The 14,856-nt window shown below is 39.2% G+C and overlaps 1 protein-coding gene across 1 annotated transcript; it reads left to right on the top strand.

Moving 5' to 3' along the window:
- The first annotated feature begins 2,013 nt into the window (after nucleotides 1-2,013).
- On the top strand, nucleotides 2,014-4,681 carry LOC147437355 (uncharacterized). Its single transcript, XM_086485931.1, has 5 exons — nucleotides 2,014-2,766; nucleotides 2,866-3,495; nucleotides 3,604-4,370; nucleotides 4,507-4,589; nucleotides 4,629-4,681. Exons 3-5 carry the CDS (start codon nucleotides 3,742-3,744, stop codon nucleotides 4,679-4,681), a joined length of 765 nt encoding a protein of 254 aa, XP_086342057.1. The 5' UTR covers nucleotides 2,014-2,766; nucleotides 2,866-3,495; nucleotides 3,604-3,741.
- The last annotated feature ends 10,175 nt before the right edge of the window (nucleotides 4,682-14,856 follow it).

Genomic DNA, 14,856 nt, shown 5'->3' with positions numbered 1-14,856 from the left:
ATGTTGGCTTCTTTGGTCTGGGGCTTTGAGGAGACATCATAAACTTCTTTGGTAGAAGTTGCAGCTCTACCTGGTGTCCCTCTTTGCTCTTGAAAGTTCCGGTGAAGACTGTGGTGTTATGCTCTTCAAGCTGTTCTCTTGACAGATAGGTTGCTTTGGCAGTTTTGACTGAATCGGGGTCCGGTTGGTATGGTGGTAGCTCTTGCAACTTTTCTTTTTGATTGAGCTTCTTCTTGGCCTTCTTTGCTGCTTGCATGGATCCCCTCATGTCTCGTGTGAGAGGGTGTTGAAAATGGACAGCTGTACTCCGAAAAGTACATGCAAAGAAGTTGAAAAGCTCTCTCTCCAAAGGCAACAGGTGGAAATGAGGTTATTTTAGCCTACCTCGGTTATCTATACTTGGACTTCCCGAACCAATTTCTCCCAGATTCCCGTTTTAGTCCTACTAGGCCGTGAAATCTATGTTAGACTCAAAAATTTCCCCAATCGGATTCCTGTAGCTCATTCTACAATAATTCTGCAAAAGTAGGTCTAGCTGCCTAATTTAAGCTTCCCGCTTCCATCTGCCGATTTGATTGAAATTTTTTGTGCTTGTCCGCCTTGTCTTTCTGATCACCATCGTGGTTTCAATTTTATCATCTGAGCTCCGTTGCTATTTATTATTAATTTTTGACCTGTTTATTGAAACAATCAAAGAAAATAACAAAATGCATTAGAAAATCAAAGTGAAAATCCAATAATTAAGAAAATCCATTGAAAAACACAGCTTTATTGTTTTTTTTGGATTTCTCCATTTTTAAGTCTCAATATCAAGAAAAATGACAAAAAATAACCAAAAAGAACTATTTTTGATGATTTTCTAATAGTATATACACTATTTACACTCATCAAGGAGATATTATCAGTTAAATTTCCCCTATTAATGATATATAAGGGTATTATTAGGTAATTTTGCAAAACATCATGCATTAACATCAAACTTTTTTCCTCCCTCTTCAAACATTGCCCTTAATTCTTAGTGCTCTTCCACCCCTCGTAGATGGCGTACTCCGGGACGACTGTGTGCATGGGTTGAACAATCGTGTCTATGCATAGCCTCTACCATGCTTTGAAGATAGATTCATTTCAAACCATTATGTTGTGCAAGAGTTGGGTCTTGAGTAATTAACTCAAGGGTTTCTGATGCCGAGGCTTGCTATTGCTATCTTCCAAAGAGAAAATCTTGTAGCTTGTGTGCTCTTTGCTTTATTGTACCATCAGGATGCTTTAGCTCACTGATTTCCTTAGCTTTTGGTATCAATGATTACTGTTGTCGAACTTTTACTCGCCATTGATATCCCGGTTTGTCTTGGTCAAAATGGTGTGGTTGAGGTTTTTGAGGCTTAACTCTCCATTGCTTGATTGGTTTTGCAGTTTGCAGAGAGGATAAGTGCTCCTTTTTCTTCCATATCCATTTTGTGATAGGTTCCCTTCTTGGAGAAGTGCGTCTCTGTGTTTTGACTCGTGAAATCGTCTTTGGTGTTGTCGATGATGTTTTGGGCACCCAGATTTGAATTGGTTTTTTCTTAACACTAGGTTGGTAACAGGACAGATTTATGTCCTAGGACACTTTTATGTCCTGTTAACTCGCAATTTTGCCCGAATTAATTCTAAAAATATAAATAGGACTAGTACATGGGACCAATCCTCAAATTTCTCAAAAGACTTGAAAAAAAATTGGAATTAATTTCAAACCGGTTGCATGCCAGCAAGGTTGGGTAATTAACTCAATGAATAATTCAATTGATGGATTTTATGACAATTGGCCAATTGTCCATGGCATGTCGTGCAGGAAAAATGCTTCCATGCGCGTGCCTAGGCTCTAAATTGGGGGCGGATCTTGACCGTAGGTTGAAGAGGGGATCCAAGGGTTGAGGGTGAATGCCCCAAAACCCAAAATTGAGTGAGCCCTTGAGCGGGGTCTGGCAAAAACCGATTTTTCCCCTCTTGGAGCTGCCGAATTTTGCAACATAGATGGCATCAAATCAGAGGCGTTATGCTGCAGGGGAAGTTGGTTGTAGATGCGCTGGACGCTACCCACAGTTTTTTCAAGCCCAAGAAGGTGCACTCTTGCAGGTCCCGGCAGTTTGGTTTGGGGCATCATGGGTTGAGCAAGAATTTGGAGAAAAGCATACAGAGGTCTTCTTTTTTGGTGTCCTGCAAAAATACTCAGTCAAAAAGCAGAAGTTCTCTTGCCGATTTGAGGGGGATTCAAAGGATTATTCAACTTCATGGGATGATGTTGCAGAATTTGTTGTGCAGAGCTCTCAACGGGTGCATTCTCCTCAAAGAAATTGTGAGGTAAGACAAGAATCTACACCTCCACCTTCTTCATTTGGAATTGGTGAATCAAGTCATGCACCTATGCTATCAAAACGTAATTTGGGGGCTGCAAATGATTTTGATGCCCCGCTTGTTGGGGGGGAAGAGAACATAACGCATGTTGAAGAAGAGGCTGAAGAGACTCCACTTGACCCAACCCCACTTGGTAGGCGTCTTGGAAGACCACCTAAATCACATAAGCGGGGTAGACCAAAAGCATCATGCATGCGTGCAAATGGCACACCTGAAAATGTATCACCCGAATATAGTAAATCTGCATGTGGTGGCTGACCTAGAAAATGTAAGCCTTCTCATGCAGGGGGCAGACCTGGCCCTTCAAGCAGCCCATTTGATGTTGCTAATGATGATGAAAGTGATGATGAGCATGCATCAGAAGGTGAGGGGGTTGAATGTGGTGACAATGAAATATTGGAAGCCGAGGGTTCTGTACTTGATGACTCTCTTGATGGAGATGCACATTTTGTTGATGTGATTCCTCCACAGTGGAAGAGTGGTGATGAATTAGAGCAAGAGCCACATGGTACATTTCGGGCTCTTCCACCTTTCAATGGTGTCAAGGGACCAGACTTGGGACATATGCCACGTGAATTTTGTGAGTTTCATTTGTTTTTGATGCTCTTTCCACGTGACCTTGTTAATCATGTTATTAGTGAGACTAATGCATATGCCGAGAAAGAGAGGCAAAGGTGTGGCCGGTTGCATGACTCCATGCGAAGATGGGCTCCAATAGATCGGCATTCTTTCCTACGCTTCATGGGTGTAGCTTTGGGCATGGCACTACACTACATGCCGTCAAAGCAACATTATTGGAAAGATGAGGTAAGAGGCTCCCTTCTATTTCCTAATTTTGGTGAAAAGATGAGTCAAACTACATTCCAGCAAATCAAAAGGTTTTTGCATTTACGGGACAATGCACAAAGACCACCTCAGGGAACTAGAGAGCACAGGTTATGGCAATTGCTTGAGCTAGAGGAGAGGTTGAATTACACTTTTCAAAAGCATTATAATTTAGGTCAATGTGTGACTATGGATGAACGCATAATTCCTTCTAAGTGTAAATTGAATCCATGCAGAGTTTACAACCCCAAAAAGCCTCATAAATTTGGTATCTAGGTTTGGAATCTATGTGACTCCGCCACGGGGTATAATTTTTCATTTCAAATCTATGACAAGATGCCATGTACTGAATTGTCTTTTTATGTTGTTGCAAATTTGGTGAAGACATTGCCAAGAAAAGGGCACCATGTATTCTTTGATAGGTACTTCACATCTGTGAAGCTTTTGGAGCACCTAAAAAGTGAAGGTCAAGGTGGCACCGGCACTTATGTATGTAACAGGAAGCACTTTCCCGCCACCCAAATGTTGCATTTGGGTAAGAGAGCACGGGGTGCTTTTCGGTTTGCTTATTGTAAGAAGCAAGGTCTTGTTGCTTGTTCTTGGATGGACAAAAAAGAGATTCTTTTTACTTCTAATTGCTATGGTGTGCAAAAAGGTGAGGTGTTGCGCTTGGTTGGTGATAAGAGATTGCCTTTCTCATGTCCGGCACTTGCCATGAAATACAATGCATGCAAGGCTGGTTGTGATGTCTTTGATAGCATGGTTCTTGGTAGTGGCTATAGCTTGCAAAGTACAATGCACGGTTTTAAGTGGTGGCATGCAGGTTTTTGGGGTCTCATGGATTCTGTTTTTACAAATTGCTGTATTATATGGAAGGAAATGTATGGCAAAAAGGATGTGTGTAGATTTGACTTTATGCTCCATATGCATGAGCAGTTGGTGGACAATGCATTTCGGCCTTATGTATGCAAGAGGCCAGTTGTTGAGGATGTATACAATGGTCACTTTCCTATCCGTTTGCATGATGTAGCCAGCAAGTACTGTGTCGTTTGTTCAGCTAAGCGAAAGAAGCTTCTTTCGGAGCATAAGGAGGTTGATAGCTCAAAGCCATCACGCACCATTTGGGGGTGTGGTAAGTGTCAAAAGGTTATGTGTGCTGACCCTTCCTTCAAGGAATTCCATGCAAGGGTTGTTATCGACTTTCTTTATGATGGGTGCTCAAGAGTCTCTAGACGACGTCACCCGCCCTTATGTAACTTCTCTGTATCACTCTCTCTTTATGTGTAGGTATTTTTTTCATACATGGCTGGTTTTTGATGTAAAATGCTGGTTTTTGCTGCAGAATGCTGGTGTATTTTGCTACAGAACAGGTTTTGTGCTCATTGACTCCTTTTTTTGTTTGTTTGCAGGAAAGGGTTTGCAGGTTTCAAGCTATTGGCTGGTTTTTGCTGCAAAATCCTAGTTTTTGTTCATGGCTGGCTGTTGTTCATGGCTGGTGTTCGGCGATGGTTGGTTTTTGTTTATGGCTGGCTTCTTATCATGGCTGGGTTTTGTTAGGTATGTCTATTACGCAAAAACCTTTTGTATTAGCTTTCTTCTTGCTTGTATGGATGTATCATCATGGTTTTTTCCCACTTGTGATATGGTTATGGCATCATAAGCCTGCTCACCTTTGCATCATGTTTATGGTATCCTGCAGGCAGCGACTTATACCTTCCTTTTGGTAGCAGCGGATACACATGTAGTGGCTAAAGAAACTACTACATGGAAGATTGTGTTTTGATTGCAGTGGTAGCAGATAGTGATGATAGACATTTTGGCCAGTTTTAGTGCGACATGGATATTATGTATCACCTATATGAGGCATTTTGTCAAGTCTTTTGTCACTTGGAATTGTGCTTTGCATTGTTGTTTTTGCATCAGGCTCATGACATGCTTGGTTATGGAAGGGATTCTAAATTGTGCCAGACTTGGTGATTAGGTTTCTTCATGTCTTTGCCTTGTGAAGTGTGTTTCACCATGTATATCTTTGCATCAAGTTTGTGAGGTGCTTTATGCGTATGTATTGAGATGATAATTTATCTTGCCATGTATTTTGAACATGGAATTGCAACATGTGCTAAGCTATGGTTATTATGGCTTTAGTCGTCTTGGTGCATAGCCCTATCAACTTCATCTTTGTTGGTTTAATTCTTTCTATCTAATGCGACCTGTTGATAGGTGAATAGCCCTATCAATTTTATCTTTTTTGGTTTAATTATTTCTATCTAATGCTTTTGTTTTGTGCTAGGCTTGATCATGGCCAAATCTACCCTTCATCTCTAGAGCAAATGACAGAAACTTGGTTTGCAGAGTTTCATATGGGTGTATGCTCATGGGTGCGTGCGTGTGGGGTGTGTGTGTGTGGGAGTATATGTTCATGTGTGATAGTATTTGTGGATACTATGCATGATGTAGCTAAAGGGTTATATCGTCTTGTGGTTCACAACCATGAGCTTATAGCTGCACTTTTTTGTTATAGGTGAATTTGATCTTTTCCTGGATTCATCTAGGTATATATTAGTCGTCTTGGTCTTTATCTTGCCTTGTATTTTTGTCGGCTTTTATGTTGTTGTTGAAACATGGAATTGTAACATGTGCCAAGTTATGGTTATTATGGCATTGTTGCCTTGTTATGGCTAGGGCTATATTACAATGCAATGAATAGTTTTGAAGATGTTAGAATGCTTATTATGGCTATTGTTTTGGCCAATGTACATATGGTTCTTTTCCAAATGGTTGTATGCTATTGTTCATTAGGTCTATCTATCCTTGCGACTATGTTCATTGTAACTTACGTTGGTTGAAGAGTGGTATGTGCAAGTTTGTGGAAGTGTGGTGGTAATACCAACAGGTTATGCATGTTGAGATGGAAGCATTTGTTTTTGGTTATAGGTCGGGGCCTTGACATGTTATCTTTGTGTTACTTTGAACGGCTCTACTAAGAGATTTCTTTATCTTTGAGGAAGAAAATACTTTGTTCTATAATGTTTTTTAATTGCTATTGTGCATATTATTTTCATGCCATCTCTTTTTCATTGTGTATTATATATACCTTATCATTAGAGCTTGATACAAGCCTCCAATTTTTTTCCTCTGCAATATAACCTACTAGTATTACAGTGTTTTGTAGTTGGGAAATAGAATGTCGTGAATAATCTCCTTCTCATTATGAATGTAAAAGGCAAATAATTGGCTTCTTTGTGTCGATGACATCTAGGAAAGAGTTATAGTTCTTAGGAAGTGGATGGTATACTAAATTGAACTCTCATTTAGGTATTTGTAGCCCGACATGTGCGTACACCCCAAACTATCTAAAAAACATGCTAATTTGGAGTAAAATGTAAACCATCTAGTAGAATTTTTGAGGTAGTGAGCACTCATTTATTTGAAATCTATAATATTGTAGATCCCTAGAAAAATGTCAGAATGGCTAGACCAATTTTTATTTTAGAATACCAAGTGATGTACTAATGAGATTCCCTGTTTTTTGCTGTTTGTTCAAATGCACTTACTTTGAGAGCTCGGTTCTACCATTGGATTGTACATTTTACCATACTTATAATTTTTCCAAAAGCACATGGGTATTGTGAATGTGCTCAATGAAGGGTTTTGTGAATGGAGTCATCTTCTAGGAATTGTAAAGTTTTTCTTAAACCCTGCAAAGGACACTTTTATGTCCTGTTAGGTTACCAACCTAGTGTTAAGCTGTGCTTTCTATACCCAAATTTTCCTGACTCCTTGCATGCTACTTGTAGCATTTGCTTGTCGAGAGGATGGAGAAGATTGATTACTTCGTGGTTTGCTTTGCTAATAATTGCCTTTCGATTCCTCCTTGCTTGGTGCAATTGCAACAATGAGTTGCCCGCCTTTAGGTGATAGCTTGAGATAATTTGTATCCCAATCTGGTACCGCTTTGTATGTCCGCATCCAGGGAATTCCAAGAGTCATCGTCTCATTCATGTGTTCATCTGGTAAGCATGCAAACTGATGAGGACATGAACATCCATGTACTATCATGTTCAAGTTGGCTACTCCCAATGTTGGTGTTGGGTTCTTGTTGCATTGTCTAGTCGCTATTCTTGTTGTCAATGACTGAGTTGTTGCTTTCTTGTACGTGGAATATCTGACAACATTTACTCTAGCTCCTGTATCGACCAAAGTATTTGTGCTATGATTGTTGAGCTGTACTTTGATGCGAAGGTCCATTCCATCTAACCATTCATCATCTGTTGACACTGCATCTTTCTGCAATTCCCATTGTCGGTCATCTATTTCCAATGTGTTGATGGGAATAGGTATTTGTTGATTCTTGAGAGCTGCTTTCCTTTTGAGTACTCTAGCAACTCATTGATTAGCGGCAAGTTTTATTTCTTTAAACGACATCCGCTAATCCAATTAGCCATTGGTTCACCATCTAGGGTGGACAACTTAACTGCTCCACTTGGAGATACATCTTCAATGATAAACGGTCTGTTTCTCTTTTTCTTAAACTTGGGAATGTGTTGCTTAAGGGAATGGACTAAAACTAAGTCCCCTTTCTTGAAGATTTTGGTAATTAAATGGGAATCAAGAAACTGTTTTTGTTTCCGTTTTTGTACATAGATGTGAGCTACATCAGTTAGCCTTTGCTCATTTAGCTTCTCTAAATCTTCAAGTCTTTCTCACAATTCATGCCCAATCCACTCAAGATTCTTTGCTAACCTTAGTGTCAGCAATAGAAATTATATTGGCAATATGGCATCAAGACCATAAACAAGGTTAAAGGGTGTAGCATTTAAAGTTGTTTTGAATGAAACTCGATAAGCCCATAGAGCAGCATGGAGATTCATTTCCTAGTCTGTCCTTCCTGAACTAACCACTTTAGTCAATACCGAGTTAAGAATCTTATTTGTATGCTCAACTTGTCCTTAGCATAGTTTGGTCTTCTACAAAGTGAAGTCCCACTATGGTAATATGTGCTTGACTTAGGTATTGGTTTTTCTCTTGAGGATTAATGCATAAGAGCAATATTCCATCTCGATTTCTTTTGTATAGCCTACCAGCTAGTAATTGATACATAGCCGATTGCTCAATTAGTCCGATTGTAATAGGAAGTGGTACTTGCGAATCCACTTGAGCTATGGTCATCAATGATACCATATTTTTCATCATCGAGGTATCATTTCCACGGAGAACAAATATGCATCTGGTAGATTATCATTAGGAGGTTCTCCTAAAAAATTCCTAGACAGATGATCTGCTCTTTGATGAGTAGTGCACTTTTTTACAACTACAGTAAAATAAAATTCCAGAAGAATGATGAACCATCTCACTATTCTTCTTGTGCTGCATGGCTTGTTGACCAAGTACAATAAGGCTTGGTGGTCCATAAAGAACACAAATTTGTTTGCTAATAGGTAATGTCTATACTTTTTTATGACATAGATCATTCCTAATCCTTCCCTTTCTCTGGTGGTATAATTCTTTTCTGCCATGTTCAATTGTCGGCTAGCATAAGATATAGAAAAATCAATTTTCCTGTCTCCTGGTTGAGCTAGTATACACCCTATGGCAAATTGGAAGAATCCACATGTATGTGGAATATCTTATTCCAATATGGTGCTTTCAATATTGGAGCTGAGGTGAGAGCTTGCTTAAGCTTCATAAAGGATTCTTCACACTCATCAGTCCATTCAAAGTGTGTAATCAAGTTATACATGGGTGTTGCAATTATAGCGTACATGTAAATCAATCGTCTGTAATATCCACAATGTACCATGAAAGCTTGAACCCCCTTGACTATTGTTGGTCTAGGCAAATCAACAATAACATGAATTTTATCCATATTAGTAGCTATGCAATTTTTAGACACTATATGTCCAAGAATTTTTCCTTGTCTACTCATGAATGTGCACTTCTCAGGATTTAAGCAAATCCTATCATGTCTACATTTTTCAAATACCTTTTTGAGATGTTCGAAATGATCAACCCGGATTGATGAATGTACGCATAGATCATCCATATATACTTCCAAGAATCTCCTTAGATATTCTTTAAAAGCATGACTCATCAATCTTTGAAATGTGGCAGGAGCATTAATTAACCCAAAGGGCATAACCAGATAGGAAAAAATACCCCATTCCGTTGCAAATGTAGTTTTATGCTGATCTTTTGGGTCAACCAAAAGTTGATTGTATCCCGAAAATCCATCTAAGAAGCTGTAAGCTTCTTTTTCTGCAACTCGTTCTAACACATGCTTAGTGATTGGAAGAGAAAATTTGTCTCTAATGGTAGTTGCATTCACTTTCTTGAGGTTGACACACACTCGTAATTTTCCATTCTTCTTGGGTACGACCACAATTGGAGACACCCAATCTGTGTGTTCAATTTCATAAATGAATTGACTTCATTTAGTTTCTCAATCTCTTCTTTGATCTTCCCGGGAAATGTTTCATTGTATGTGTATGTCCTTTGTCTACTTGGTTTCGCATCATCTCTCATGGGTATGGTATGTTGGCAGATTTTTGGATCAACACCCTTAAGATCCTTGTAAGACGAAGCGAAGATATCTCGGTATTATTTTAGTAAGCTTAGTAAAATCTCTTCTTCTTCTTCTTCTTCTTCTTCTATTAGGTCATTTGTAATGTAGGCAGGCTTAGGCTCTTCTCCTGGTTCAACCAAATCTATCTTTTTCGCGTTTTTTGTCCCTTCGTAGGACTCACCTTGTTTTCGTAGTTCTCTAATAGGTTGTTCTACTATGATTTTTCGGTCTTGGAGAGTATCTTTTTTGTAATGGGATGGAACACTCATTGCATCTTTACCATCCTCTTCTGTGGTTTCCATTTTGGTTGTATATATCTCCTTTAGAGCTTTTTCAACTCTTGATATTTCTTTTTCCGCTCAACTCGTGTTATGATTGGCTCCTTGTCTTGTTTGTTTGCTTTTGCTTGAGTATCCTTCCTCGTTTTTATCAATGTTTTTGACATTTCTGGATTTTCCTTTGAAGGATATCTGCCAGTGATTTTATCCTTGATGCAATCATGTGCATCTATCTGCATCAAGAACTGTGTTCTACTAGAGACTGATGGCATATGTCTAGCTTTTACGTTTCTGGTGTCTGTTTTTTGTGTATACCAATTTTTGTCTTCTCGATTTTTGGTTAGGAAATTCAAAAAACTTTTCCTCCCCTCCTTTCAAGAGTAGCTTAGCTCTCACATGTTCTTTTTCTGACCCCGAACCTTCTGAGGTAGCTGAGTTTCTTCTAACTCATCTGTTGCATCGTAGTAGAGGTATGAAAAGACTTGTTGAGCTTTCATCAAGTCCTTGGGTTCCTCAATTTCACCTTCAATGTAGAGGGTTGAAATCATTTGGATGGGAATTATTGTAGCCATCCTCATTGCAAAATTGAGTAGGCATAGACTTATTTACACATACATCCTTATCGCTAAAATTTAAGTCCACTCAAATGGCTCAAACAAATGTTCTAGAAAGGGTTCAGGTACATAGGATTCGTCTGTGCAATCCCTTTCTAAGGTACATTCTTCTCTTTTTAAGCTCCTTTTTTTTGAAGCTCCGTACATCCAAATATGAGTGTCTTTGTTTAACCACGAGAGATGCTTAGTTTCAGCTGAAGAGACTGAATCGAACTCTTGTATGGGCGTTTTCATGATATCTCTATAAGTGTAATCTTTTAGATTAACCGTTGTTATAGATCCCACTTGCTTCAAGTAGTACAGATAGTTGTTTCTCCAATCTTGGATAAGTTGTACCTGTCGCATGAAAGGTCTTCCCAATATGATTTCGTAATTGAGTTTCTCCCCAAAGTCTACTATAGAAAAAGTGTGTTGATAATCAATCCCACATTAATTATTCATCACTTTTTCTAGCAATCATAAGGGTCTTTTAATATGCCCATCAGCCATTTGCAATTTCATTCGAGTTTGTCTAATGGCTGATTGACCCCATGATTCCCATACTGCTTTTGTGGCTATGGCTATGCCTGTCCCGCTATCCAGTATTCCCATGGTTTCAATGTCATTATATTTCACTGGAAGGGTGGTGTTTCCTTCCTCCCCTTCGTAATATTATCTAGCTTTGTTCATTGGAATAGATCGAATCTCCTTGTTATCCATTTCATGTTTCGATCTTTCCAATTTTTTTACGATAATGAGCCCCCTTATTTCCACCTTCTCTAGGGTTTCTTGCAGGCCATTCCATAAATATGGTCTAATTTTTAACAGTTCTCGCAAAGTAAGAGTGCATTGGATGGTTGTAGACATGATTGAATGAATATTGTCTACTTCTAGGGTATGTTCCACTCTTTTTACTTGAGTGGTCTTACACACTATGGATTCATCTTTGTTATCTCCCAAGTAAGAGGGTAATGTTTTCAAGGTCAATGGTTTAGACATTCCTGAAGCTTCAGATCTATAATCCCCATACAAGCATTGTACATCCATGATCTCTTGAACTTTTTTCCATAAGTGTCGTGGCCAATCTTCCTCTACGAATGGAATTCCGTCTAAGGCATCTTCACTGTCCGACACTATAAGTTCTGGCTCTTTTGGTTTCAAGTGGGGTTCTACCACCACTTTGGATTTTTCTTAATTGTCTCTCACCACAAGCTCCTCAAGTTTTGCCATACTTTCGAGCTTGGGTTTTTGTTTTTCCAGCATCTCTTGCGTGATTCTTACCAAATTTTGATAAGCTTCAAGCTTAGCTGCTTCCATGTCTAGAGAAGGATAGTTTTTCCATTTGTATTCTATGTTTTGGCATGCTTTAAGTCCTGCTTGGTAGGCTTCCAAGAGTGCATTAATAGGCTCAAAAGTTTTATCAACCAAAATTGATCCTCCAGATTTCATGGTTGTCTCTTTGATTTCACTTCCAGGTTCTTTCACCTTTTCCTGGAATAGATTTTTTGCTTTTTCCTCGATTTCAGCTCGTTGTTTCTATCTTCTCATCTCATACCTTTTTCTTCTGCTTCTTTTGGTCTTTTGAGAGGCAACTTTTGTGTTCTCCAAATCATGAGAGGAGTTATGTTTCGTTTTCTTAGCCTGGGCTCTAGTGATTACCTTGATTGGAACAATCGGTTCACTCTAGGTATCACTTGGACTACATTTACTATTGTTTTATCCTTGTTTAAAGGATTTTTAGGACAATCTTCTGGGAAGTGTCCTCCCTTTTTGCAACATTGTATGCAATAAGCTTCAACCGGCTTGAGGTTTTTGTCAGGCTCTGGGCATTCATTTTTCCAATGATCATCTGCACCACAATTGTGATAGTTTTCTGTTCTTGGCTTAATCATGGGTTTCACCACAGGAGGTCTAACACTTCGATTAGCTACATAATACATTGGTGCGAGCTTTGGTGGAGTATAAGTCACAGGTTCTTTCATTGGCAGTGGTTGTGATTATACCAATCTCCTTCTACCATTACTGTAGATGGACTAGGCTCAGCATAGGGTGTAACATGCACTAGTGCCTGTTCATCTATGACTCCTTCTGAATGCATGTACTTTATAGGCACTGCATTATGTCGTGGATATGGAGGTTGTTGACCCAACACGGGTTGAGGTCTTTCCATACCCATCGGTGGTCTTTGAGCTGGTACCATGTTAGGCTGGTATTTGTACATGGGTTGTCCGTGTGGCCTCATGGGCACGTACTGAACATTCCCATCATACTTTAGTTGGTAGTAGCACTCATTGGTCTCATGGTTGGTCCATTTACCCTCGATTGCACACCATTTATTCCGTCTAATTGGTTGGCCCTGTTGAGGTATCCCTTGCCCTAGTCCCCTCATAGGTGCTTTTTGCATGTTATTCATCATGTCACTCATTCTTTTAAGCATGTCTTCTATGGATGAAAGTGGTGCTGCAGCAGTCGTTCCCACTTGTGCTGGTTTAGTGGAAGCTATTTTCTCACTTTGCTTATCCTTAGGGACATATTCTTTGTTGAAAACATCACAATTTTCTCCTAAGTCAATAGACTCTTACACACACTCTTCTAGGGTTGTATGCTTAGCATGAAGTTTTTTTTTTAGCAGTCCCTCTAGAAACAATGATACTAGTCGTTCTTCTGAGGTATCTCTAGCTCTAGGCATCTGGCAATGTATTGTTTCATTCAAGTTGCACAATCCCTAACAAACTCACCTTGTTTCTCTTTAAAGCTATAGATTTGAGCTACAGTATTGTGTTTGATCCCCATTTTGGAACAAGTAGCTACAAATACTTGAGCTAATGTGTTCAAGTCCATGATTGACCTTGATGGAATGTTTTAGACCATGTCAATGCTTTTCCTTCTAATGTCATTCCAAACCCCTCGAATTGAGTATGGAAATTGAATATACGTTGTGCTCTTAGCACTTTCTTAAAGCTTGTTAAGTGGTCATATGGATCCCTAGATCCACTGTATTTTCTGATCCATTTTTGGAAATCAATTGGTTTGACACGTCTATTTGGTTTAACTCCCGATCTCTTGGCAGTTGGTCCTGTTCCAAGTACTTCAAACCAATCTATTGGAAATAGTGACTCATGTAGCACTGGACTGGCCTTGGTGTCACCCGGTTTTTTGCGTGATGAGGTGGTTTCTGGTTTCTTAACATTACTCTCAAAAGATCTCTCACGATGTCATCTCTTGGAATAGTTTCTGGTCCTTGGCCCAAGATCAAATCCCTTATGGAATATCCTTGATATTTGGTTTGTTCCACCTCCTCAGAAGTCATCATAACAAAATTGTTGTTATTACAATCCCTAAACAGGTAGGCTGGTAGATTTGCTGGTCCCTTTTCTTTGATCTTGAAGATATATACGATCTTCATTGGCGTTAGTTGTCCTGATTTGGCATGCAAAGTTCATAGAAGATCTTTTACGTTTCTATCCTCCCAACAATAGACTTTGATCCTAGCATTATTAGTACTAAGCCGTTTCAAAGGCTTCAAATCAACTTGATCGTATCCCTTGAATTCTAAGGTTGGTGGTCTTTCTTTTACGGCTATAACTGGAATTATGGTATTTACTTCTAACCCCCATTTTTCTACCACATCAGGGTTTTTGACTTGTAAATACTGAGTTCCGTTAAGATCTGTGTACATTTTTCCTTGTTTAATTGCCCTGATTTCCTCTTCGAACTCAATACCATGGTCATCAATGTGAATAGTGTACTCTTCGTTAGGATCCAGGTAAACCTGAGCTCCATGAGGATTAGTCTTAAAAAAGAGAGTATATGCTTATAACGCATTGTCGTTCCAGTTTCTGAGTGAGTCGAATAAGAAGACATTTTGGACGTCAAATCAAAAAAAGTTTCTAAGACTTCTTCAGGGATAGTGTGCAAGGAATTCCCTTGATTCACGCTTTCTTCGGTGGATACTCTACTGGAGGTTTCTCCAAATATGCCATGATTTCCTAGTACACGACCAGATCTAAGGTTCATAAAGACTTATGAAGTCCTAGATAGAGTACTTACCTCTGGATTGAATTGTTATTTCTTCCACTTGACTGGATTGCACTTTCTGACAAGCTACCAATTCCTTGTCTGCAACTTGATTCCTATACAAATTTGATCAAGTTAGCTATTCTTTCACAAAGACAGTATAATTTTTGCTAACTATTGTGATTGG

The sequence above is a fragment of the Adiantum capillus-veneris genome, chromosome 17 (genome assembly GCF_014529385.1).
Source record: "Adiantum capillus-veneris isolate H3 chromosome 17, ASM1452938v2, whole genome shotgun sequence".
In the NCBI taxonomy this organism is placed as follows: Eukaryota; Viridiplantae; Streptophyta; class Polypodiopsida; order Polypodiales; family Pteridaceae; genus Adiantum; species Adiantum capillus-veneris.
This window is presented reverse-complemented; position numbering and strand designations above follow the sequence as displayed.